Source organism: Myiozetetes cayanensis, unplaced genomic scaffold (assembly GCF_022539395.1).
Source record: "Myiozetetes cayanensis isolate MyiCay16 unplaced genomic scaffold, myiCay2020 scf5-8, whole genome shotgun sequence".
In the NCBI taxonomy this organism is placed as follows: Eukaryota; Metazoa; Chordata; class Aves; order Passeriformes; family Tyrannidae; genus Myiozetetes; species Myiozetetes cayanensis.
In genome coordinates this window covers 20,761,221-20,788,754 of record NW_026087742.1, presented here as the reverse complement: position 1 = coordinate 20,788,754, position 27,534 = coordinate 20,761,221, and the positions used below count along the sequence as shown (strand labels likewise).

Here is a 27,534-nt window from a genome sequence, read left to right as displayed (position 1 = left end):
GCCAAATGTTGGATGCGATATAAAAGGGCCAGCCCAACAAACCAGCAGGGCATTTCTAAGACAGGAACATCTTCAGGATGGACCTTGTCCTTCTCTGTGTGTTCCTGCCTCTGGTGACTGTGGCATGGGGCCAGTACAGTGACTATTACTACGGTCCCTATAATTATGGAGATAATGATGAATGGGTCAATGTGTACCGGCAGGGTTTTAACTTCCAGTGCCCACACGGGCAGGTGATCGTGGCTGTCAGAAGTGTTTTCAGCAAGAAGGAAGGCTCTGACAGACTGTGGAACTATGCCTGCATGCCAGCATCCCAGAGCCTCGGTGAGCCGACAGAGTGCTGGTGGGAAGAGATCAACAGGGCGGGAACCGAATGGTAGGATACCCCCAACCGTCCCTGGAGGGCACTGCCCCGTTAACTCCTGTGGAACGCGGGTTCTAATACTGTGGCCAGAGCAATGTAAATGCATATTAATGCCATGATAACCAGCGGCTTCACTGCCATGAACAACTGCCTAAGACTCATTAATCACGCTGCATGGAAGGCGATCAGCATCACATTTGCCTTATCTGTAGCGATTTCATGCTGGAGGGTGTCAGTGTGCTTTACAAACTCTGTGTCCTTTGGTCACTCAGAACCTCAGCTATAAAGTGGGTCAGTCCTGCTACTGTTTCAAAGATAAGGAAAATGAGTTAGGAACCCTCAGTGAGGAGAGGATAAAGTCCCTCTTCAGAAGTCACATTGAATCAGTGGTTAAACTGGGGAACAAATTGTAAAGCTGTTCATTCCATCCTCATGCTCTTATCACTAGAAAAAACAATGTCTGTATTGCACTGGCTTTTTGCTTCATGTTTTTGTTGCTAAGCTTTTTGGCTTAGGCTTAGAAATGCTGTTTTCTAGTTGTCCTGTTGTTACAGGAGCCAAAAATGCACAGTAACAAGCAATAATGGTGGCATACTTATATGTGCATGATGATAGCAGGAGATCATGTTAATTCCCTAATACAGTCAGTTTAACTGGTTAACAACGTTATGTTTTCCATCAACGTTGGAGGCAAAAGTCACAAAAATTTTTGGAAATATGTATAGCATTCCATGTTTGGACAGCATATACCCAGTATTTAATTATCTCCTGGTTATTTTTTCATGAAATGTGAAACAGAGTTTTGGAAAACTCTGAGATTGAAATATTCTTTGGACAGAATGAAATGCATGCAGGAATATTTTCAAATACTTGAAATGGTTTTGTTGTAGAAATTACAATGTGGTTTTTTGTAGATTTTATGTAGGAACAGGTCAGCAATGAAATGTGAAGTTTCTACTTTTTAAATGATTCAAAATTTTGTTCTGAATTATTCATACTCTTTCATTTACCATGTGATGCATGCCTATGGCTGATGCAATTGCTAAGGGAAAAAAAAAACCTGACCCTATACTTAATTTTGGAATAAGGACTGAAAAGAAAGGGGGAGGGCTGCAGAACAGGCAGAAAGAAAACACCGTGATAATCCTGGATGACTTCATATTTTTTACATCGATACAGTTTCTACTTATTTCATATAATTTTGAATTAGACCTTTCTTTTGTTCAAAATAAAATTGTTACTCTCTTTCTAAAAATCCCTGGCAGCAACTGCTCAAGTTCACTTCTCACAAACAGGATACCATACAAGTCTATACAGAACATTTTCTTCTGCTATCTAATCATTCCTCACCATGCTCCGTATGCTTAGCATGACTACATCCACAGTGTATTATCTCATTTCCTTCACCTCTTAAAAAAATCCTTCCATGTTGTCCTCTTTCTTGCCTACACTTTCTCCTATAACAAACCCTATCTTTTTTCAAATGTATTTCTTTTCCAACCCCTCTTTAATGTGTTTAACTCTGTTTCTCTCTCTCTCTTTCCTAGCTTTTGGAGTTATTTTAGCACATTTTCCTTAGCTCACCTTCCCAGTCCAGCATCCTTACATCTACATGTCTACTCAGCATAGATTTACATCTTTCTTTCTTCTATTCTGGGGTGAGGGGAGAATTTTCTGCACCCAGAGTTGAGCTAGTTGTATCTACAATGCTTCATGGAGAGAGGTTTGCTCTAAGACAGAACATCCTTCATCATGCCAACACTTGCCCAAGAACTCAGCAGTCTCATCCCAGACTGGAGTGAAAGTATAAGCCAGCAGGCAGCCAGCCTGGAGTGTCCAAGTGCAAACTCAAACCTCAAATGAATGTGATGGCACAGATGTAGCCTGTGGGACCTTTGAAAATCCTACTTACTCTCTTGGCATTCTTACTTCTCATAGCTGCCTCTCTTCTCTCTCTCTTTCCATGCCCAGCTCAGTGCTATTTGGAGCCATCTCCAGTTCTAAAGAGATTCACTCAGTAATCAAGTGGGACTACAAATCTGAGTCACCATCTGTACTGTTAGTTCCTCTTTAGCCAGCTCTCTTCCCTGCTGAACTCCCAACAAACCCCTCTGTTGGTGAGCAATACATCACTCTCATGCCAGCTGACACAGCACTCTGCTGGACTTGATAGTTCATTTCCCATCCTTGTAGGATGGACTGTAATATTCTTTCTTCAGCTCTGTTTCACAGGGTATTTTGTTTCACCTTGCACATTGCATCCAGGGAAGATTCAGTGGCTTGTCACACCAATAACTACAAATCTGACAAGCTTTTGCTAAAATTTCCATGACTCATAGAATCAATTAGGTTGAAAAAAACCTCCATGATCATCGAATCCAGCTGATGACCGAACACCACCATGTCAACTAGACCGTAGCACTAAGTGCCATGTCCAGTCTTTTCTTACACACCTACAGAGACAGCGACTCCACCATCTCCCTGGGCAGTCCATTCCAATATCTGACAACGCTTTCTGTGAATTCCATTGTCTGACCACCCTTTCTTCCTAATGTCCGACCTAAACCTCCCCTGGTGCAACTTAAGGCTGTGTCCTCTTGTCCTGTCAAAATTTGCCTGGGAGAAGAGATCGACCTTCCCTGGGCTACAACCTCCTATCAGGTATAAGAGTGATAAGGTCTCCCCTGAGCCTCCTTCTCTCCAGTCTAAACAAGCCCAGCTCCCTCAGCCACTTCTCATAGGACTTGTGCTTTAGTCCCTTCACCAGCTTTGTTGCCCTTCTTTGGACACACTCCAGCACCTCAGTCTCTTTTCTGAATTGTGGTGTGGCCTCACCAGTGCCAAGTACAGGGGAAGAATCACTTCCCTGGTCCTGCTGGCCACACTATTTTCTGATAGAAGCCGAGATGCCATTGGCCTTCTTGGCCACCTGGGCACACTGCTGGCTCACATCCAGCTGCTGTCAACCAGCACCCCCAGGTCCTTTTCCACTGAGCTGCTTTCCAGCCACTCTGTCTCCAGCCTGTAGCACTGCATGAGGTTGTTGTGGACAAAATGCAGGACCTGGCACTTGGCCTTGTTCAACCTCATGGACTTGGTCTTGGCCCATCAGTTCATCCTGTCCAGATCCCTCTGCAGAGCCTTTCTCCCCTCCTGCAGATTAACACTCTGACCCAACTTGGTGTCAGCTGCAAATTTGCTAATGTAGACTCGATGCCCTCAGGCAGATCATCAATACACATAATAAACAGGACTGGACCCAACACTGATCCACGAGGAAAACCACCAGTGACTGGCCACTAACTAGAGGCAGCACCACTCACCACCACCATCGCATCCAGCCAGTTCTTAAACCAGCCAATAGTGGGTCTGTCTAGTTTTTCCAGGAGTATCCATTGGAGATGGTATCAAAAGCTGCTACTCTGCTGCAATCGAGGCTTTTTATTCCTTGCTTTACCTTCACTGAGTAATGTGAACAAGCTCCCTGCATCCTTTTGTAAAATCTCTTTAACTTAATAGGTAGCAGCTATGCCTTTTCCTCACCCACACACTTTCTCCCATGCTTTTGCTTTCAGGTTGAACACATCTCCATTATTCTAGTTCTTTGGAAATTTTATATTCCAACAAGTACTGATCATATCTACAGTTCTTCTCTGAATTCCCTCCAGTTTCTCAGCCATATTTCAGAAGCTCTAGTCTGGCAGAAACACCAAAAAGATTACCTTTGACAAATTCTGTTTATGGCATTTCACAAATCACCATTCTTGACTATTGTGCAGCTGCACAACAGAGCCAAACCCAGAGAGGTTTCTTTAGAAAAGACAACAAACCAAGGAAAGTTTAAGAGAGAAAATGAAGTGAGAATATAAAACAGAGAAGAAAGAGTCTCCAACTCATAATTTTCTTTGGCCTTTAGTCCTTGGGGAGAAATGGCAGAAATGGATATAGGAGGCATAGGGCTGGGAGAGTTGGGAGGCAAGAGGGAACCACTGACAGAGCTTCCTGGTAAGTTTGCTTTCCTCACTAACACTAGGTATTATATGAAAGTAGAGAATTCAATGGTAAGACTTTGAATCTTTCAGATATGAAAAAAATCTGTTGAACAGAATGAGGACCATGACATAGATTCACATTAGGCATCTAATCACAACGCCTAGTTTATGAACTTTGCCTCCTTCCAATCAATGGAAGGAGGATCAGTGGAGAGAAACAGGTACTCTAAAAGCTGCTCTCTGGAATACCCCATCTCTCTCCCCAAGCAGACTCATGAAGACCATTCTCCTCTGACAGTTACCCAGAATTATCTAGTGGCATTTCAGAATATATCTATGGTGTTTCACTCAATAAATGCATCCCTGAAGTTAATCATATATGCACATACACTTCTGAAGAGATTATGTGCTTTTGTGTTTTACTGAATGCTCATGAGAAGCTTGTGAACATGTTACAAGATTAACAGGGAAAATTTTGGCAATTGATTGAATCAGGTGACCAGGGATACATTCTCACCTTCATTAATCTGTGAACACATTTAAAGTTAAGTACATGTAGAAAGGCTTTGTTGAATCTGTCACAGCACCTTAGTCCTTCAGAGGCAATCTGTTAACCAAGATGCTATTCAATAGAGAGAGAACAACTGGGAGCAGAACCAGTTCCTGAATAATTTGGAAGTATTCATGTCAGGAGTAGGGAAAAGTCTTCAGGACATGCCCTGATTCTGCAGCTCTTCTAATTAATTATATGCTGCAACATCTCAAAGAATCCTTCTTTCAGGGAGCACAACATTTCCGTTCTTAGCTCGAGTTGTTCTGGAGGAAGTGTGACCTCATATAAATATTTCACCACCTAAGGTCTGAGTGATTGCAGGTGAGACTGCTCTTCACTGCCTTGTTGAATACTACAGATTTGGCTCCACAGACCAGTCTCTGAACAGAGTACTTAGGAAAAACTATTTTTCTTGCCTAAAAATAATCAGGCCAAAGGACACAAACAGACAAACAAAAGCTTGCAAGTGAAGACAAGAAACTCTTCCTCCCAGGAAAAAATGTTTGTTTTACACCACCTAATAGAGATGAAACCATGCCATATCCTCAATATACTCCCAGTTAGCTGTAAAGCACAGAGCAGAAACATTTCCAGCTAAGTGCTGTTTAATCCATGTTTATTGCATCTTTTCCTTGTTTAGACTTCTGAGAAAGTGGTTAGATGAGACTTGGAAAAAACAGATATCTAGATTTTCCCTCCCCACTCCCATTCTCACGCTCCTTTGCCCACAAATTAGGTGCAAAGCCAGACTAATGAGCAAAGTAAGTGTCTGTAGGAGCCTCCTGTTCAGGCACTGGCAGCACAATTCGGTATATCTGCAAGGAACTGCTTTTGTTCTCAGTCTCTGACCAATCCCAAATTTCAAATCTGAGGCTGTATTACCCAAATCCAATAATCCAGCTGACCTTTTAAATGATCCCATTTGTGCTATGTACACAAACAAGTTAATTTTCTTCAGAGCCCTAGGTTTATGTTAAAGGACTGGTGCTACAAGCTTCTAGCACAGCTGCAGTGGACTGTGTCCAGTGGGAGTATCTGAGGAGAAGAGGAGTGTTTCTGTAGATAAGGAGGCCTCATCAGCTACAATCAAAAAGAAATCATCAGGGTGAATAGGGTCTTGCCTTCTCTTAAGTCAGGGAGAAGAAAATAACTCATGACTGATCCCTTAACGAAAGAAAAAGATTCCTGAAGATGCTATAGAGGTTGCTTTTGGAATGTGGAAGTCATGACTTGTCTCACCACCCCACAACAGATAACGAAGACTCCTTCAGAAGCAGCTAGTAAAGACTGACATGGCCTAAACAAACATGCAAAAGTCATAAAAATCTTTCCCTGCATCTGAGTGCCAGAGTTTCAGGTGTCCTGAGCCTTCTCTCAGCCTCTTATGTCTCCCATCATGCAATTAACCAAATTACACTCCATAAAAATAACTCAGGAGAGTAATATAGGTCCTATCCTCTGCAGGGCCATGGAATGAGACTCTCAGGGTGCCCTATTGTAAGGGACAAATTGCCCTCAATGCAGCATGACCCAGTGCCTACTGAGCTGTGTGTCAGGCTCAGAGAGCTTCAGGAGCTCTATTCCAAGCACTATCGTGAGCAGATCAGCAGGGATTCAGTACAGGTTCTAGCGGCACCACTTACTGCACCTTGACTTGGGCTTCCCTGAGCAGATTTACAGTGAACAGACTTCCTCTTTGGGTTGTCATCCTCAGGATAAATTGCTGCTGATATGTCAAGGGATAGGGGGTCTTAGAAAGAGGTTTACCACACAGCACCAGCATTGGTGTGCACACCACTCTGGGGCTTTGTCTAGCAAAGAGCAATAATAAGATGCAGGCATAATTCTGAAGTGTCACCATAACTGGTGCCATTGCTCAAAACAATTATACTATTGCAAGCAATAGTTGTCTTCAGTCTGGCAGACAACTGTTGAGTCAATTGGGCACAAACTTGGTTGCTGAGGCTGTATCAATGTTTGCAAATAATGTGGCACAATTTAAGTGCACCTGTAGAGTGAAACAGGTCATGTATGGACCCAAAATCCACATATGCATTTTGAGCAGGTTTATTTCAAACCAGTTCTAGTTTGGTCTCACAGATAAAACTCAGCAGTGAACAACGAGAGCAGTCCTGACCTGAACTAAATTGGTAACATGGATACATGCTTTGGTTGCTTGCTGTGACAGAACTCATCTGTAAAACACTCATTGACCAGTTCAGAAGAAGATCTGGCAGAGGAGAGGCTTTACACAGCAATTACAGCAGGCCAGGAAAGTCTCAGATACCGTATCCCTGTTACTACACAAAACTCCTCCCAGAATAAGGCTGTATAGTTTACTCACTTTCAATGAAACATTTCAGTCATTTCCAACAGCTGTAGACAAGGGAAGGGAAACTTCCCAGTCAAGAGCACCAGACCCTCACCACCACCAATTTTACCACTCCCTCACCAGTTCACTTCCTCTTCTCCCAGTACCAGATCCAAAAGGCAACTCTTAGTGCATTGCAATTTGAGCCAACTAGAAAAAGAAAACAACCAAGTTTAGCCCCCAGAGTCCCATCTGGTTTCTCATGTTCTTCTGCATTCACCTTCTAAGAGGTTTCTTCCTCTCTTCTTAGCAATGTCAGGGATTTCATGAGTGAGGAGAACCCAGTGACATTAACTCTGAATACTGAACTATCCTTCATAACAGTAGTGCTATAGAGAGGGTCTAGTGAGAAAGGCTTTTTTTGACTTGGCCATAAATCAAAGTTCCTGAATCACTAGCTTTTATTCACCCTACTCACTTGCAGGATGTGCTGTGACAGGAGTACTGAATTCAACAGAGAAGGAAAAATTCTCACATATTAAGTATTATTTTCCGATTGGTGCATAGAGCATCTGACTAAAAAGGTGTGTGGGGAGTGGTTGTTTGTTTCCCTTGAAGAATTACTTCATGTTTGTAGAAAAGAGGCCAACTGGAAAAAGGAAGAGAAGAAAATATGAGCTCACAAATAAGAACTCCAATTTCTGAGAGTATCTCTTAATTTTTGAAGGAATATTTGTATTTTACTTGAAAATTAAAAAGATCAAGGAAAAAAATTTTATGTTAACTCCAAACTAAAAAAAAGTACTTCAACACAACTATTATCTTTCTTTCACTGAACCCAATATCAAGCTTGAATAACAGATTACACATCTTTGTGGATGAGACAGAAGCAGAGAGAAGTGGACGTGAACTTAAATGTGTATTTCAAATTTTACTATGAATTATTTCAAAATAAAATCACAGTATACGACATGACACATGTCCAGTTATACCTTCCATCTAAGAAACTAATTTTTAAGGCAATTCCAATTATATTTTTTAATCAAATTTATCATGACAATATAGAATCAGGATCAAAAATAACCAAACCTTCCTAAAGTCTGATGCCCAAACATGTACGTACAGGTGTTATTCTAGCTAGGTTTGAGTTTCAATTCCCTATAGAAAGAAGAGTCCATCAGTGAAATCTCTCTCAAAATTAATCTTTCCATCAAAATTGGACTGTATTAGTAGAGGTGTCAAGAAAATAAAATCTATTGTAGGGCAAAGACAAAAAGAAAAAGTGGGAGAGAGGGCAGGACTTCCCAGACTGAATGTGAGTAGGTGGGAAAAGAAGGAAGAACCTCCCACAAAGACAAGTATGAGCAGGAATATCAGGTGCTGATCAGTGGGGATGAGAAGACTGCAGGGCAGTGCTGAGCCTCTGAGAGGAAATGCAAAGGAAACAGAGAAACAAAATGCTCTCTATTGCACCTACACAAAAGAGCTAGAAAATCTCCCAGGGGCACAAGGACTGGAGCCATGCAAATGCATGTAAATGGAAGGGAAGGGATGGGAAGGCAGAAGAAGAGGCGCAGTTTTGGTTCTATTTTACACAGTTTAATGCTCATCTTGCAACAGGTACAACCCATGCCTGCATTTCTGTGTATCAACCATTCTTCCACCAGGATAACACCAATCATCTGCAACTATCCAATATGTTTACACAGAGTCTTAGCCATATGTTCCTATGGCCTATGTGCCAAAAATCAGAGCAACTTCCTATCAAAGTCCTGCTGAAATCCTCTGAGTGAGAGCCAAACTGCCTTACTTGGTGTGATACCATAGCAACTCAGAGTCCCCATCACCACTTAACTCTGGAGGTCCTTGAAAAACTCTCAAAAAGCACAGCAAGTACAAGTGGTCCCAGACACGTGGGAGATGCAGGGACACAAACAAATGTAAATACTTTTGTCTGAACAACAGAACACAGCGGAAGGGATATAGGGAGGAGACCCCTGGGTTCAAAGGTGGAGGCTGAAAGTTAGGCAGAATTCATCCCTGCTCTAGTCAAAATTGATTAGATTTTCAGCTTTTACATACAAACACTTGAGCCTCATGCTTTCTTTGCAGACACTGACACCTGTATGCACAAGGGAATGACTTTCCAAATACCAAACTCTCCCAGGTGATGTGTTTTCCCTTCTGGGAACTTCAGGTCTTTAGAAAAAACTATGAGGTCATTGAATGAAACCAGGCAAAATTTTTGGTATTTGTTAATCCTACAGTTACTTCTGCAAGTGCCTTTTGGATATATAATTGTAATATAATTTATGGTATTGCAAAGAAGGTTTGCTGCAGGTCTAGGCTGCCAGTTTTCCTTGATGAAGAGAAAAGAAAAGAAAGGAAATGGAAGGAACCAAATTCCTGTAATTTTCCCAATAGGGAAACAATGAGGCTAGGAAGGTCCTCAAGAACAAGCACTCAATAGCTGAATTAATGACCTGTTTGTTTTCATGTTCTCCTTGTCTTTAACCTCCAAGAAGCAAGCTATTCAAACTGATTACCACTTGAATTACTTTGGGTAACAGCGTGCAGGTGCTTGTAGGGTCTGCAAACATGCATGCTTTGAGACCTACGTTTATTCTATTTGAAGGCATTGATTCACATGTATGACAGAATTGCCAAGGACACAGAAAGTATGAATCCAGTCATAACATTTATGTGAGTCTTAGAATTTTGTAAAATCTGAGTTTCAGTTTTACTTACGTGATTGCTATCAGATCATGATTTCATCACAAGCCCAAACATTTTTATTTAAGAGTCCCTTCTCTTGGAGACAGGTAATTGTGAAACAAACAAACAAAAATAAATTAATTTCTCTTATGAAATAGTTTCTAAGGGTCCTTTTTTTTTTAATAGAGAAGCAGTTGAAGAGATTATTTAAGTAAAGCCCAATTCCTCAAATACCAACAGTCAAAGACAAAAATATTAATGGACTATTTTGAAGTCAGTCTCATGATTTGTAAATAGTTGAGAATATCAACACCAGAACAATCTTCTTGTCTAGTTAGCATACTAGAATGATTAAATGCTTTAAACCAGTTTAAATAGTTTTAAGTGCAACATAAATGTTTAGATGTTGGCTAACTACTGCTGCTTTCTCATACAAAATGGTTACTCAAGACACACTAAGTGCAAACAGAGCTTCTCAGCACAAAGCTAAACCCTTAGGTTCCACACTATATCAAAATTTTTAATGCTGCTTTCAGAAATGCTTGAAACTATGAAGGAATCTAACATGTTTTCCTTGTGTTCTCTCTTCTTTCCCCTTGTTATTAGGTATCAAACCTGCTCAAACAATGGGCTGGTGGCTGGTTTCCAGAGTCAGTATTTTCCATCTGTGCTGGACCGTGAATGGCAATTTTACTGCTGCCGCTATAGCCGGAGATGCCCATATTCATGCTGGTGAGTTCAAGCTGAAACCAAACCTGTGAGCCTCTTTCCCCCAACAATCTCTATAAACCTCTTTGGCTGCTTGGCCTATCAAAAACCCTGTCTGAAAAACGTAAACTGTGTTTTCTGGGGCTAAACATGTTATTTCCAGTCTGCTACAGGACTGTCAGGATCCATGGCTGAGCAAAGAGAATGAGGGCACAGTTACACTGAACAGCACAACAGTACCTGGCCCTCAGTGAACAGGTTTGGGTATCAGCAGCAGTACTGGCTATGCAGGAAACCATGACAGAAGTCTCCAAAGTTGAATGGCATTTTCCCATTATAAATCCAGCACATCTGCAGAAGTAGGAGCACCTCTGCACTACACATTTGTGTCACAAAGACTTACAGGAGTGAACTTAGACCTGTCACCTCAGAAAAAAAAAATATTTGTAGTGCATACAACTTGCTTCCTCTCTCAAGGCTGTTTGAAGACCAAAGTCAAAATGCGCTACTGATCATAAACCCTAAAAAGAAAGGTGGTCTCACCTCAACTCAATATGACAACTGGTACTGACAGCTTCACAGAGGCTGTGGAAAAAACAAGCTACAAACCCTAAGCTTTCCTCTGTCTGCAGGTGTGGTTTCTCTAAATTAAGACTGAAGACAGCAGCAGACTGTAGAGAAAGCTCATGCTGCTCCTGTCCATTCTGTCTAGCAGAACTCACAATTTCATGCTCCAGGGTTACAGTCAGGTTAAAATAAGCAATTCCCAATAATACAAAGAATAATCTGCTTGCATTTGAAAAAAAAAAAAAAGGGGGGGGGGAGGAATCTGTCCTTGAATCTTTGTTTCTAGACCTCAGGTTTGAAGTAAGCTTCCCATTGAGATTCATACAAATTGTTTAGATGCCCCTTGGTCTTATACTTGGCTGGCTGGCTACTGGCCAAACACAACAGCAGTACCTTATTTTTCATCTTTCAGTCTCCTTACAGCCAGGTAGAAATGTTTTTATTATTATGAAGACTTCAAATTACAGAAACTCTGTAACAAAGTCTTTGAACATTCTTCTGTCTTCTTTCCAGCTGACACTGCCTATGGATGCTCTCTGTCTGGGGGCTTATTTACATACCTGCCCAGGTTCTTTCCTCTGAGGGAAACTCACTCTGACTTTTAAGCAGTTCTTCCAATTTATCTTACTCCTTTAATATTGCATGTATTTTCAGAGACAAGAGAAATCTTCTCTGACTTCTTTTGTTGGCAGTTCTGCTTCCCTTAGACGTTGTCTTGACAACAGGGAACAGCTTTGTCTCTGCCTTGCAAATTGGCATTCAGCGTAAGGCAAATCCTAATGTAAATGTTTGGGGTTACTGAAGTCTTCAGTTTCCATCCCAGCTGCACATGGACTCCTATACTGCCCTTCTATTTCCAACAGTGACAACACTCCATTTTTATGCTTGGAAAAGAATGCCTTATGCAATTCAGCTGCAGTTCCATGCAGAAAAGGCAGCATTTCAAAGGCAGGTGAAGCGTTTCTCCCTCTAAGCAGGGTAGAAATCCCATGTGCTGACAATTCTTCTGGAATGGGAGAGCTGCAGAACGTGTGGACAGACCTGTCAGTTGGCTTGTGAAAAGCTTCTGGTGCATAGTTTGTGATTATGGGTTCATTATAAAACCATCTTGTACCCTGTATTACCAGACTCAGTCACTCACCAGGAGCCCACTTTGCTCTGTTCAAGCTACTGGTCTATCTTGACACTTCTATGTCCACTCTTGGCCTGGAGGGTCTCTCATACTTGAGAGTCTTGTTTGACCTTACTCTTTTGAAGTGTCTCCTTACAATATATTTCTTACAGTTTCTTTCATGCTCTCATTCTGCCTTTAGAGTTAATAAGGTGGATGTAAGCTCTTTCCACATGCATTTATCCAAAGCAGGATGTTACAGTCTGGATGGACATACAACTAGATGGGTTTAACAGGCTGGGAGCGCAGTGGTTAAAGGGTGATACCTTCCTGGGTGCCCATCAGGAGCAGAGAACTGCAACTAATGGTCTGCCCTGGGACCTGTCCTGTTTAATGTCTCTGTCAACGACCTTGAGGACGAAACAGAGCACATGCTTGCCAAGTTTGTGTAAGATTCCAAACTGGAGAGAACAGCTGACACTCTTGAAGGCAGGACAGCTGTTCACTGGGATATAAAGGAAACTTTTTCCTCTGTGAGGACAGTGAGAGAGTAGAGCAGGTTGCCCACTGAGGCTCCTTGGAAGTTTTTAAGACTGAACTGAGTAAAGGCCTGAGAAGCCTGATCTGACCTTGTGGCTGAGCCTGCTTTGAGCAGAGGACTGTCTCAGAGACTTGTTGAGGTCCTTTTCCACCAGAGTTATCCTGGGGTCCCACACAGGAGGATTTTTTTACTTGGAGGATCCACACTATGCAGATAAACCCTCCCCTCCAAAACAGTGATCTCTTTTCTATTGTTTCCTGGGAATTGTTTCTTTCTATTTCCTTCACCCTGCCTAGACAGTGCACCAATACTCTGGGTGAGTTCTATTGTTATGCTAACATATAAGCAACATGAACTGCAATGGAGTAGTGTGACACCCCACCCTTTAGGCCCATTTACATTACTACAGATGTGACTGGGCTGAATTGTTAAACTTCAGTGTACAGCAACTAAAATTCCCATTCCCTGAGCCCTGGAGATCTCACTCACTTCCATTGGCATTTCCAAGTTATTGTCACAAGATATTTTTCACACTGCACACTTCTATTTAAGATGCGTTTGACAGAGAGAATATGTATTCCAAACAATCTGCAAAGCAGTTCTGGGCCATGGGTAAGACCTCAAAACGTATATGCATATAAGTAGCAACAAAAACGTGCGTGTATACAGTATCATTATTTATTGTAGTTTCTGCCCCAACCTATAATGGCCTTTTTTCTGTTCCAGAAACTAGCTGTCAATAAACTAACTGTGGAGAAATGGTTATTGACATGCTACTGACTCCTATTTCTTGGTTGAAGCAACTTATTTTCATGCAAAAGCATCTATTAGTATATATTCCTATCTGGAAGAGTAACATCAAGAAAATATGCAAAGATGGTGGTGCCTTGTGGATCATGTATGACACAGAAAAATCCATATTCAAAGACAATCCATGCTGCAGAATTTCTCAGCAGCCTTGAATTTTAATGTGCAATGAATCCTGAAGTACAAAGCCCTAAGTATGGGCAGAAAGGCATTTTTAAGAAAACTGACAATACTGAAGTGTAAAAAAAATCTTTGTTTCAAATCAGCTCTCACCTTGGGTATTTGATCCCTTCCTATTCCAGTTTTCTCCACAGAGGGTTCTCTGGCAGATATAAAAGCAACAGCTGATCCTTAGGCATGGTTTCTCTTGGCTCTTCAGCTTCAGGAGCACATTCCTCCTGAAGTGAGTTGGCCTTCCCTACAATGAGTAAAGGCAGATTTTCCTTATGTATATGAGCTATGCAAATTGTTTGTTAGAATTTGACCCGGATTTTACAACTGGAACGTTTCTGTGTTTCTTGAGACCTGCTAATGCTTATTGGAATACTAATTTATGACACAACCATGCTGACTGAAACCCACACTTAAACATTTTGCCTAAGAGCATGGTTAAAGTCAAATACATGCATAAGGACTTTACTTGGGAGAATCTATATCCTTACTCTTAGAACCCAACAGTTCTGTTTCACAACTCATCTTCTCACAATTAATTTCTCTAGTTTACCTATACAGTAAGCTTATATAATAAATAAATGTACTTATCTTTTCCAGTCTCATAGTTTTGCACTTGCTTTGTAAAATTTTTTTACAAGTACTTTGTTTCCTTCCTCATCATGCCAAGACTTGTCATGGATTCTGCAAATTTTTAACATACTGAAAATAATTAACATTCCTCACAGGACACAGAAAAGCTCCCATTACTTTACCTGGCTAGGGATTGCTATCGCAATAAAATAAACTGTGTCTTGATTTGCACCATGAAGGAAGCAGATTCATCACAGATGCAGAGGCAGTGTCACTAAGTGGTCCCATTAGAGTTTAGATTTTTTTCTTTGCCAAGAAATGAAAGCTTGACTCCATACTCTCAAAAGCAAACACATGTCACAGTGCAGCCCCAAGTCTGCACAGACTATTTACGACTGTTTCCCTTCTCCAAACAACCAGCAGTCCAAATGCCAGAAGGTCTGTCTGGGTCTGTGGCTGCTCTCTGTCATGGTGACATTGTCCAGGCAACAATTACATTTTCCAAGAGTTATGGGGTTTCAAGTACTTATTTGTTCTCTTGACTCAACCTGCCACACAAGACATATTGAAACTGATGTGATCCTATGCAGGTTTCTCAGTGATAACCAATAGCAGAGATGCAAACCAGGAGGTGAATTCAGAATAGATGTGGTGGAAACATGTGGTTCTGGGCAACCCAATTCTCCTCCCCTCTTTTTTCCCCTTTTTAAAGGTATTAAATGGTTTAGGGTTGGGAGTTGGGGTTGCTTTGTTTGTTTGTTTATTTGATTTTATAACCCATCAAATACAACCTTACTCAACTCAACTCATTGAACTCAAGTTCAATCTCCAGGACCATCTTCCACAGACATCTTAGGAGAAACACATTTGATTAACATTAGAAAGCTGGTTGATAATATTTTAGATGTGTCTTTCTTGAGGAGCAGGCATAGGTTGCCCTGAGCTCTCTGCTGTTGTATCCGTATTGCACTAACTCATGCAGGCCTTGAGGAAGAACTGCAGCCCCACTGTGCTGGCCTCATGGCTCCTCAGCCTTGTGAGAATTCGTGATTTTCAGTACAACAGAGAGCAAGCAGAAAAGAGCAGTGATGTGTCTAGGTGAATCTATGATCTTAGAGCCTGAAGCTTGAGCTCAATCCTGAAAACACTCATCACATGGCCACACAAAACTGCTCATCTCTAGAGGAGCTCCAGGACAACTCTAGTTCCCTGGCAGCCCAACAATCTGTACTGGTAGGATTTGCAGGAATGTCTGTAGACAGCTTACTAAGACCTTTGTCGGCTTTTTTGTGAAGGCAGATGACCTCTGTCTTCCAGCTGGAGAAAAAACTGAAATTGCTTAAAGAGGTTTATAATTCCCATGTTCACTGAATGTAACTTGCAGGCTCATGGCTCTTGAAAAAAAAATAAAAAAATCTGTCTTTAGGAGAGCCACGTTCATGAAGCCCTTGTAAATACCTGAAACAATAAGGCCATTCAGGAGACACTCCTTGTCCTCAAAGGTCAGAAAGTTAATGTTAAAGTTTGTTTTCCTCTTGAAATGTGACAGCTTCTTCTTTTGGCTGTGGCATTGCCAGAGGAAGAGTTCAACAGTGAAGAGGAAAATGAAGGTTAAAGAGGAGTCGTTCATCTTGTTAGCACTGTAGTTGCATAAGAAGAGAAAAGTGTAGGCATTTCAAAAAAATGTACTTACTAGAAGGGAATAAGTATATTCGACAGCTGGAGCAAGAAACTGTGAGCTCTATCACTGTCTTTGATATTTTAAAAGACTCATTTCTTTTGTCTGCTTGATATCTGAAGGCAAGGCATACCCATAGTTCTCACATACTTCTTAAATGAGCGGGGTGTACATACTAATAAGGCCATTGCTGTGACTTGATCTTCTTACTGGCAAAAAATAGACTCATGATAAGTATTTCTGAAGTCAATTGTTAACAGAGTGCCATGGATCACTGTAAATTAGTACAAAACATTCTTCTTGGTGCTAAATGAGTAACTGTGTTTTCTATTAATCTCTACCATAGCAATTCTTCACCATGGAAAATAAACACCACAATGATTTTCAGGCTAGAATAATAACAACAGCAACCCTGGTAAAGATTTCATGCGTTTTTTCAATACATTTCCTACCCTGACCAAGATTTATAGGATTAGAATGAAATACAATAGAAAAACATGGGAATGGGTGGGGCAATGCAACCCACTCGAAAAATAAACCATTCCACATCAAATCTATACCAGCTAAAGAAACCATTATGAAAACACCTTTTTCTGTCAGCAATTCCTGCACTCCCACACACAGGTCAAACTACTTACATCCTTTCTCACAAGATTTTCTTTCTGTATCTTTAACATAGAATTACCTGCTTTCTCCTCTCTGGACAATGCCACTAGTGCTTTAAGTCTCTTGTGTCCAAACACCAAACACTTTCCTGAAGTGGATTTGAGAAACAATTTCATAAGACCTATTTTATTGCCAATAGATCATATCGACTGAAAAGACTACCGCTAGTTAAAGGTCTCACAGTACTCTTTTCTCTCCTACAAGTCATTCCCCAAACTTAAAAGCTATGTGTACATCTGAGTTTAACAGACAATTCCACTAAAAGCACCCTGATAGCCCCTACACAGATCCCTACAAATGCCCCTTGGCATATGTTTGGCATCAAATTACCCAAGGTCCTATGATCCATATAACACACAGTTTCTTACAGCTGATTTGCAAGTCTCTCTTCTAGGGCCTTTTAGGATGTATCCACTCAGGCACCACAAGCACAACCAGCTTGGTCCTAGAGAATTTGTATAACCCAAAGAGCAGCAGTAACTTTGTCCGAACACTTGGCAATTCCCAAGCTTCTCACTGCTTCCCTAGCCAAGTTTTCTTTGCTATGAGTTCTATGCTATAAGTGCTTACAGGGCACTGTGCAGGTTACTGTGGATGGCTCTTCCCAAATGAGTCTTGCCCTTGGGCTTGGACTCCTTAGAAATCTAAGCTCTCATGAGCAGGCAAACCCTTGCTAACTAGGGCAAAAAGTGTCTCTCATGGGTTTCATGACTTCTCTCAGGTACAAACCATACATCACCACATCTGGCTTATAAATGCTACCATGTTTGTAAATAACTTACATGTCTGTAAGGTCCTGGTAGGTGGTTTACAAGTTAATATGCATTTTGTATGCATTAGTGAGTAAAACACACAACATTTTCAGTTGAGCATTCGATAATAATGTTCGCATTAAACACTAGAACTTCTCTCAGTGCACACATTTTTTTGTGAATTACCCCCAGGATTCAAAAAATGAAGATAATATTAAAGGGCTAGGTCACACCACAGAACCCTGCTACATGGACAATCAACTGCATTTCCTTCTAAAGGATACAGTGCAAGACAACTGACCTTGAGATGCATGGCCTTAGAGAAAGAGTTTTATAAATGAGCGCAGCAAACATCAAAGAGAACTGAATTAGACCACACAGACTCAAGTGAACTTGAACACTGCTGCCATAGCACTATTTATAATTTTTCTCTCCAGAACAAAAGGAGTCAGTAGGCATCTGTCTGTGTTACAAGACACATTACAGAGCAGCTCAAGTCCCCAAATCATTTATTTTCGGTAATTGCATATATTTGCTTTTTGAACATTTCTTAGCGGAGGAGCCTTAAGAGGCTGAATGGTAATGTGGAGAAGTTAGTAGAGAGGGAGGAGGAGATGACAGCACTCAGAAAGAAAAGAGAGGAAAGTTAAATGAAGACTCCCACTGCACTTCAGAATAACACTGTATGCTTCTGCAAAAGGTCTGTGAGACCCTTCACAGCAATTCAGAAGCTTGTCATCAGATTCACTTTTCAACTGAGAGGCTCATGAAACACGTTCGAAGAACTGACTCTCAGTTGTATTTATGAGTAGGGCATCAAGCAGCTTTTTAACCTTGTGTTGTGCACTGTCTCATCTGCCTAGCACACACTGCTGGTCAAGATTACAGAACATTTTCCTTGCCGAGTGCCAAACAGATGTTATGAAACACAGTTGCTGGAACATATATAAACACACATCTTAGTATTTTCTCATAATAATTGTCAAAAAAAAGCCCCAAAATCTGGAGTTAATGGGAGAAGGCAAAATTAAATCATGGTCCATAGCTGGTCTTGATACAACACTTCAAAACCTTCTATGACCCAGAAATTTTTGAAGATGTGCTATCAGGTAGCAAATTAGTAAACTAAAAATGGGGACTGGCTGAGGGAGCAGTGGACATGGTTTCTTCTATTTCTCCTAGTCCAAAGCAGCTGTCTGTATGAACTCTGAAATCCTGCTGATATTTCTTGCCAATTGCAAGAGGAGGCTTTGCAAATCCATCTGTCCTCAGTCAAAGCTCTGACAACAGATGCTATGACCAGGTCTGATGTTCCACTTCTGAAACACACTTTGGGGTGGGTGTCCTTGTATTACAACTCAGAATGTGTTTGACAATTGCCATGGTCAAAGGACAGGAGATATGACCATGAGATATACTCTAAGTTGACTGGTGAGACTTAGGGATATTATAAAGCCATACTTGGGTTTCACACTCAGGTCTGTTTTTCATTTGTCAAGAAATAATGATTTGTTAGGAATGATGTTCCAACTGAATGATGCTTTTCTTTCATATTCAAAAGCTGAAAATTACCTGGAAAGTAGTTCAGTTTTCAGGTAAACTTTCAGCTTCTGAATACTCCAACAGTTACTGGTTTGGGCTCCAAATACCCCAAAGCATCTCCTTATGAAAACTCAAAACCATCCCAATAACTATATTCCTAATGAGTAAAATATTTAAGCCTCTGCTTAAACTCCACTGATTTAACCAAATGTAAACATGCACATGAGTGCTGGTGGGATGTGCTAGAATCACCTTCAAGCATCTTTCAAGTACTGCTGCTGGGCTGGATTCAGTCAGGAAACCAGTTGTCAGGATTTCTGTGAAGGTGTCTTAATCCTGTTAATCTCAATAGGAATTGAGTTGTTTATTTCCATGGGGACAGCATCTACCTTACAGGGAACCTCATTCTTCCTTTTGCTGTTTCAGAATGAAGCTGACACAACACCACAGGCAACTCCTATGTAAAATGGTATAATACAAGGAAAGACAGAGTGCCAGGTTTCCACTCCTGACCTCTAACATAATGTTGACAGAAAGTATTGGTTGCAGTCCCAGCCTGTTCCTGAATCTGTTCATTATCTGTAAAATGTAGTACAGTATTACTTGCCTATTTTCCAGGAAAGTAGTAATCACAATTTGATTAATAATTGCAGAAGCACTTTGAGGTTCTCAGATGAAATAATCTGTATAAATATTGTCCAGTCCCATACTTTTATGTTATAAATTAGGCAGAAAATGGAAACAGCAAAAAGGAACGGATTAATTGCCACATTCATCTAATATGATTCATCAATGGATAAATCCTTGTAGTTGTTTGGCTTGGCAACATTTACTGCACTCTGCAACAACAAACCAAACAGACTTACAAGAGGCTGGAGTAAAACCCTGCAATAAAGATATAAGTAGTAGACAAGCTTTACTTTCTTCTCAGGTTGCTTTTATCCCAGATCTGCAGATGTACATACATATAACACTTCAATGTCCTCTTAACAGTTCTAAAGTTATTGAAATTTATTCAAATAGCTACATGAATTGATTGCATAGAAGAGAAAGGCAGTCTCATAAGTGAGACTGCATCTTGTGGTGCTGTTAAGAAACAAGAATTTTTTTAAGAAGCAGGAAAAATCAACTAATTGAGTTTTATTCAGTCAATTGGACTCTTATATAAGATGGTAAATTATATTATCTTCTTTTTCTTTAATATAAAGGTTAACAACAGAATATCCAGGACACTACGGGGAAGATATGGATATGATGATGTACACTTATGACTATTACATCCGTGGGGCAACCACAACTTTCTCTGCTGTGGACAGGTTTGCTTTTCATCTGTTTCATTAGAATTTTTTTTTTTTTAAAAAGTCTTTCTTTTCTATTTCCCCCCAACAGTGCATGGCTACACATCTTCTGCTGTGGTCCTCAGCATCAGACTAGTCCTTCTGAGGACCAAAGTTCACAGTCATATGATTCATTGTCCAGGGTGGTGTATCAGGAGCAAGGCATCTTCATGCTCAAGGGGATCATTTGTCATGTCCATCAGAACAGTGAAAAATATAGCAGTGGTACATTTGGGTCAGTCTGAGCTCCACAGAGGGTAACAGACCTTCAGCATTGTTTCTTACCTACCCCTATTTGGACTACATTTCATTGAGGTCAGTAAAAACACAGCCTGAACACCCTGTCCCTTCAGGGGACCAGGGACTTCTTTTGGTCCACTTTTCTTTGAAAAGAAGCAGGGAATGTGCCAGACACGATAAGACCACACAAACTGCAATGTGAATGCTGTAAACTGCCCAATTCACTTCAACACAATTCTAACAGGTTTGAGACCATGCCAGGAATTAACGTAATGCAGTGTACATTAATCCCTTTCCAGAAAATGAGTTAGCTACTTTTTCGTGATCAGTCCTGGTCAATTCTTGACATTTACTAATGTTCTTGTGAGAGGCCCTATTACTACTGAAGTTTCAGTCAGGCAAATAAATGCATATTTTTTCTGCTCAGTTAAATAGAAGTGTCTCTCTCTCTTTACTATGCCAAACTGCAAAGCTTTAAAATTTGGACAGTGCCATCTGCCCTGGACTACAGAGCAGGTTTAGGGAGAGTGTAAGCAGTCACTGAAACCTGATTGTGGGAAAGAGATCTTGATTCTTTTGAGCTGACCTCTGATACATCAATTGTGAGCTATTTCTTTGCTGGTGTCATTTATCAGACACCTCAGTCCAGTATATGAAAGCATTTGTTATCAAACACAGCACAGACAGCAAGACAAGGAGTGTTACATTGGTCTGCAAAGACTGGCTACAAGAGAAGGGGGAGAGAAGTGAGAATTTAAACACAACAACATTTCAAGCTGTCTCTAATAACACTCAAAGCAGCTGAGATGCTTTTGTCACTGTAATACTCTCAGCTTGCTGGTGTTTACTAGGGATCCCTCAACCAAAAGGTCATCCAAAACAAGGAGGCTTTTCCAGCAATGATAACACATTGTAAGACTGATGATCAGTTATGACTGATCCATAACTGTAATGTCCTATCTAAAATATATTGTCCTGTTTATTATCAAATGGAAGCCACGTGTGCAAATTGTTCCTACAAGTGGAAGAATTACTCTCCCAGATACTTGACTCAAAGGTATCTATTTATCCCTTTAGATTAAGAATTTACAAGGTTGCAAGAGACAATCCTGCTTTGGGCTTTTTTTTGTTAAACATTCCCCACCCTTGTTCCTCATGGCTGTGGTAGAGAGTAGGGGAAATAAAGTAGACAGTGTGTTCCCCTGCAGCTGGATTCCAGACTCCCTCACATGTAGACCAGAGCAAAGTCTGGAATCACAACGACAAGCCTGGAAAACAAAGCAGTTGGGGTAACCAATACCTCTGAGCAGATTTCTGTCCATGACTGCTGAAGGCTTAACACAGCCTCCAGAATGGGGTGGCAGTGGGAGGACTGGCCAGGAGTGGAGGCAGCTCCATGGGATGTACATCAGCATCAGGACTACAGGTCCTCACAGGTTACAGGACCATAGTTCCTGGAAAGGGAAGAAGCCACCAACACCTTTGTCCTACCACTGCTGTGATGGCAGACATGAACATGCAGTAGTAGCAGGTGAAAACTACAGAGAAAACCTTTTATCTCACATTAGAAAACTTTTCTGTGCCAATGAACTCTCTGGCTCTCAGCTTCCAGAGTGACTAAAGCAAACTTGTGTTGCTGAGCGTATGATGTGAAAAAAAATTCTTGCTATGCCAGTTCAGAATTCAAACTCATGATGCAACACTCCTCCTGCTCACAAGAGTCAGCAAAGTTTGTCATCCTAAATGGTTCTTTGCAGCTGGTTGAGGCAGAATAGGAGAAGAAAAAGGTATTCCAAGTCTCAGCCTGCCAGGAGCATGCAGACGTGGGGCATGTCTGTGTAAATTTTGTTATTGCTTTTCATTTTCAAGCATATTAAACTTGTGTCCATATTATTTAGTCCATGATGGGTGATGTTCTTGAGCACAAAAAAAGCCTCTGAAGGTGTTTCAGTTTAAGCTTTCCCAATCACTTCAAACAGCTAGGCATTTTTAGACTTGCAGAAATCACGTCCTCCCTTCCTGCTCCGTAAGACACTGCATCACTGCAGTCATTGTTGATACATAGATATTTGAGACAGCATGTGATGTTTGTGGCAAAGGATGCAGAAAGTTCAGAATGGTGGTATCCCCACCTCCTTTTCTGTAATCATTCTCAGTGACTTTTCATACCTGTGTATCAGAAATGAATTAACAAGTTGTTGTTGATCATCAGGGGTTTTACCTGTTCATGTGTGGAGAACAGACTTCAGAAGTGGTTAACCATGTTTACATTTTCCAGTCTCATTCTAAATGGGTCAAAAGGAGAAAACAACTGTCTATAAAGCAAGACAGAAACAGCTGGAAAGAATTAGCAGTGGCCTGAAGTATCTCTGGGAGCCCATTCGGGAATGTGGTGATAACACTTGTGCAGACAGGATGACCTAAGGACATAAGTAAGGGAACATTTGCAGGAAAAGAGAGTATCTTTTGTCTGACAGACTGATACAGCCAAGTTTCAGAGAAGGACATAGGGCATGTAAAACAGGCTGTAAACGACTGAAACTGCCCACGTAGTAAACCCTTGGCAAAATACCTTCCAAAATTAAACCCAAGGAAACAAACAACAAAACAGCTTCAGCCTGAGCCCTGAAACGTGCTAATTGGTGATCGTATGGCTTCCTCGTGGCATGCTGTTATGTGGCTGTGGTCAGGTTGGATCAGCCTCTCAAGCCCACAGAGCACCACTGGAACGTTCACTGTTCACTGCAGTCCAACCTGCGAGTAGCTTGGACAGGGAGTTAGGGATTACCAGGCGTGCTTGGTAGGTGCCACAGCTTGTCCTCTGCTACACAGCATAAAAATAGCCCATGCAGACTGTCATAAGCTTATTTCTTTTACAAAACTGCTCTCTGCTCCGTACTATTTGGGTGATCTGAATAGCCAGTTATTTCTTAATTGCTCAGACATCATCACTGAAAGATAAATTGAGACCCAGATACTCCAGCAGTAAGTGCATCTGAAATGCCTGGACAAGTTGGACACCTACCAAGCTCAGCTGAGCTAAATTATAGGGTATTTAAGGTCCCTAATAAGTTTCATATGAATAAAGAGAACTTTGTGAAACTCAATATCAGTAGGAATTCGCAGAATTTTCTTAACTGAACTGGAAACAGATTATTCAACAATATTTGGAGATAAAAGATATTTTCTCTACACATCAAAAATTTGTATCTGACAGTACATGAGATCTGGAATGCAAAAGTGACATCTCAATATTGATTCCTCAAGCCAAGGAAAATGCATGGAATTAGCAGCTGAGGGGGATGAAACCTACAAACTGGTGTTCAGGATCTGCAAAGGCAAGTTCAGACATATTCCAGCGTATGCCACATTGAGAAATTCCTGACAGGATCTGTACCCCCACTGGTAAACTTGTAAGGGGTCTACAAATCGAAACAGGATGATAACTATTGAATTAAGAACACAGCAGCAATAGCACAAAGTAATTGTCTGCATCCTGAAAAGATGGATGTATATATGCTTAACTTTAAACACAAGTAATGGGGGAAAAAAGGTAACAAGCCATTAAATGTATCAACCATGTGCATGCATGCTAATGTGTCTGCAAGTAAAAGCTTAAAGGAAAACTTTAGAAATCATTCTGTCCCAGTATTTTAAAGCATGTTATTAATTCAGGTGACTAAATTACATTTATTTTAAAGAACTTGACTTTTAATTTTACAATATTCTAATTTAGAAAAATGACTTGACCTAAGATTTTGAGCTAAAAGTCTCTCTGGCAATGGGTGCCAGTTTAGCAGACCTTAATTTTGACCCATATAATTCCGTTAATCCACATATGAGTCCTCTTTATTTTTTTATCTCTCTTGGTAGCTTAGTGACCAAAAGAGTAATAACTGTCTTTGAAGAGCATGCATGTAGTCTAAATGAGGAATTCTTAAAATAAACCTAAAAATGAATCTTGCATTTCATTAACCTTTGGTAACAGTTTTATGAGGAAATTACAATTAAAAAGCATCTAGGAAAGATCTAAAGAGAACCAAACTCAAACATTATATAACATCAGACTCGCTGAGAAGCATGAGACAGACCCAGTTCCAAATGACATTCAGCATAAACTGGTGAAGTAGCATAGTATATTTCCAATTAAAAGATCTCAGTTAACGAAAGCTGAAATGGGACAATTTATACCTACAAAGAGCTTAAGAGTCAAGTTGATCTTATTCCAGTATAGAGTCGGCCAGTCAATGAAACCACATAAGCACAGTTAATACCAAAATCTGAGCTCAGGTGTCTCAGCACATTCCTGAGATTACATTCCTGAGAGGTTTGGCACCAGTTCCATCTCCAGAAAACCAGTACTGTGCAGGTGTCTCAAAAAGCAAGCTCCTATGGAATCACACCAGCAGCATCACCTGCCCCATGCCTCCGATTTAGGAGATCACTATTAGTAGAATCCAAACTTCCAGAAGCCTCTTGGAATACTGCCCATTACCAATTTAAATGGTGGGTGCCATCTGCAAGAGCTGCACCTTTTATCTAAATTCATGTTAGCCAGTACGAAGCAGCCCAAATCCAACATTCCCTCCAAAGCAGGACATTATTTGAACATCTGAACTCATGTCTTCTTGTCAAAGGAAAATTTACTGCACAATAAACTAAGGTGGAAATTTGCAGCTTATTATTTAAGGTGGAAATAGCCAATGTTGCAGCTATTGGACACTAAATCACACGCATCCACTGCTGAATCCTGTTTCTTCAGTCAGGTTTAAAAATTGTTACAAGGTTTCATAACAGTCTCCTGACAGAGAATACAGACATCCACCACTCACAAACTGGGAAGAGCATGAACTCTCCTTACACTTATAAAACTTACTCTTCCTCACACGTGACTTGTGGAGATCAAGGATGAGAAATGAATTTAATTTCTCTCACTATTGATTCCATCAAATCTGTAATACAGGACACTAGCTAGAAGACCTGGTAATGAAGGATATATATAAAAAAGAAGTTAAATTTGCTGGATGAATAACTCCTCACTTAAAAATATAGGCTTGAAAAATCACCCAAGTATTTTACTTTTTACACATTCCTAAGCAATATATCACATGACAACAACTTTTGACAGAATCATCCTTTTCCTCTTGGTCTCTGATTTAAAGTCGATTTAGGACTGATCACCATCAAGATTCATTGTTTTCTGAAGGATACTAAGAGGTGTAATTATTCAGAGAGCTGATTTTCTTACCCTGTAAGGGAGCATGAAGGAATTGTAACTATCAGACATATTTAATGTCCTTCCAGCCCACAAAAACACAAAGCACTCAGACAAAAGTCAGCTAATGGCAGACAGATGTTTTTGTTGTGACAATATCTGGTATAAAGTTATTCTTACTTGTACAGCATCCTCTGCAGTTCTGACTCACTAATACCTATCTCTTGTCTCTCTTTCATGCAGGGATCGTCAGTGGAAATTTATTGTCTGCAGGATGACAGATTATGACTGCCCATTTCAAAACGTTTAAAAATGAGGAATGTACCCCACTTGGAAAGCTTGGGGACAGACAGGGTGTGATGAGGGTTAGTCATTACAGGAGAAGTGCAATTAGGCTACAAAAAAAGTACCAAGACCCATCAGCTGTCTGCTGAAGATGTAATTCTTTCCCTCTGGAGCTAATAAATAAATTGCCAGCCCATGTGCTTGCAACAGCAAATTCGCAGGATTCTTTAAAGCTGCACTGACAGTTGTATTCCCCAATAAAAATTGCTTAAGATACACATGTTAATGATACACAATTCTCTGGCATATGCACAGTTACCTTTCTTATATATACATATAGCCATTCTGAACACATACAACTTTCTTTCACATAGCAACTCCATATAAATTGCTTCCCAGCACAGTGACTCTGAATGAGTTGGAAACATACTATAAGCTTCCCACCATACACTAGACTTTCATGTGTTCTGCTCTGTACTTGGAATCAACCCAGTGGTCCCTACCAGCTTCCTAGCATCTAGTAGCTGGAAGTGTGTTGAAACGGCACCAGGAGGTCTCTGATGTAACTGCATCTGGCGTTACCTATTACAGACCTCAGCTTAACTTCACTGCAACAAAGGTCTGCCAACACAGGGAAATTCCAGGTATTTACAACACAGGAAGACATCAATATCTGATAAAAATGAGAGTAGATCCATCAATAAAACCAGAAGCCTACCCCAGCTTTATTGAGAGTCTCTTTTATATCGTCTTAAAAGCCTCTAAAAACATAAACAGCTTGGAGCTCTACCCTGGTCAAACCCAGGAGTAGGTCAGTCCACTCACATTCCCAGTAAATGTGGATATCACACTCATCAGGAGTCTGCTTTTCAGGTGGATTGGGTTTCCACTATGGGTACCTGCACAACATCCATCTGCCCTTGGTAATACATTCTTGGTTTAGAACAGAAAAATAAAGCTAACGACTTAGGTGACCTCGTTTCCTCCAACTTGCAGATCCTATTCCCTGTAAAGTATAAGCTGACCATGTTTCAAGACCGCACAGCACTTGTGCAGCTGTAATCCAACAAGACTGTTGATCTCTTTCAGGAAGGTCTGAGGCAGGATTTTCACTCCTGAACAATCTAAAATTTAGGGCTCAGTTTCTTAGTTGATGAAGTCAATGGTAAACTTAGCAGTGGCTTCAATCATGGCTCGCTTAAGGGCCATGATGACCTCATGTACCAATTTAAGGTTGCAAAGCTTCATAGGAAACAGTGGTGTCAGCCAGTTAGTTTCCATGTTCCAAGCATTTTTAACATATTTACCAGCATACCCTCAAGCGTGAGCATTAAATCTGTCCAATAAATGAATAATAGGTTTTGCATTGCTGTAGCCTTGTTCTTTATTGATTTTACTTACACAGG

At 40.7% G+C, this 27,534-nt stretch overlaps 1 protein-coding gene and 1 long non-coding RNA gene across 2 annotated transcripts in view; one reads left to right on the top strand and one right to left on the bottom strand.

The window, feature by feature from the left end:
• LOC126648926 (uncharacterized) overlaps nt 1-27,534 on the bottom strand; it is a 281,474-nt gene that overhangs the window by 117,627 nt on the left and 136,313 nt on the right. The gene's annotated exons all lie outside the window — the stretch shown is intronic.
• On the top strand, nt 68-27,463 carry DPT (dermatopontin). The gene is made up of 4 exons (XM_050332638.1): nt 68-376; nt 10,542-10,667; nt 20,260-20,367; nt 26,087-27,463. Exons 1-4 carry the CDS (start codon nt 78-80, stop codon nt 26,151-26,153), a joined length of 600 nt encoding a protein of 199 aa, XP_050188595.1. The 5' UTR covers nt 68-77; the 3' UTR covers nt 26,154-27,463.

Coding starts and splice junctions, on each gene's coding strand:
- DPT (XM_050332638.1), top strand. CDS start 78: ATGGACCTTGTCCTTCTCTGTGTGTTCCTGCCTCTGGTGACTGTGGCA. Junction 10,668..20,259: donor AGATGCCCATATTCATGCTG/GTGAGTTCAAGC, acceptor TTTAATATAAAG/GTTAACAACAGAATATCCAG. Junction 20,368..26,086: donor ACTTTCTCTGCTGTGGACAG/GTTTGCTTTTCA, acceptor TCTTTCATGCAG/GGATCGTCAGTGGAAATTTA.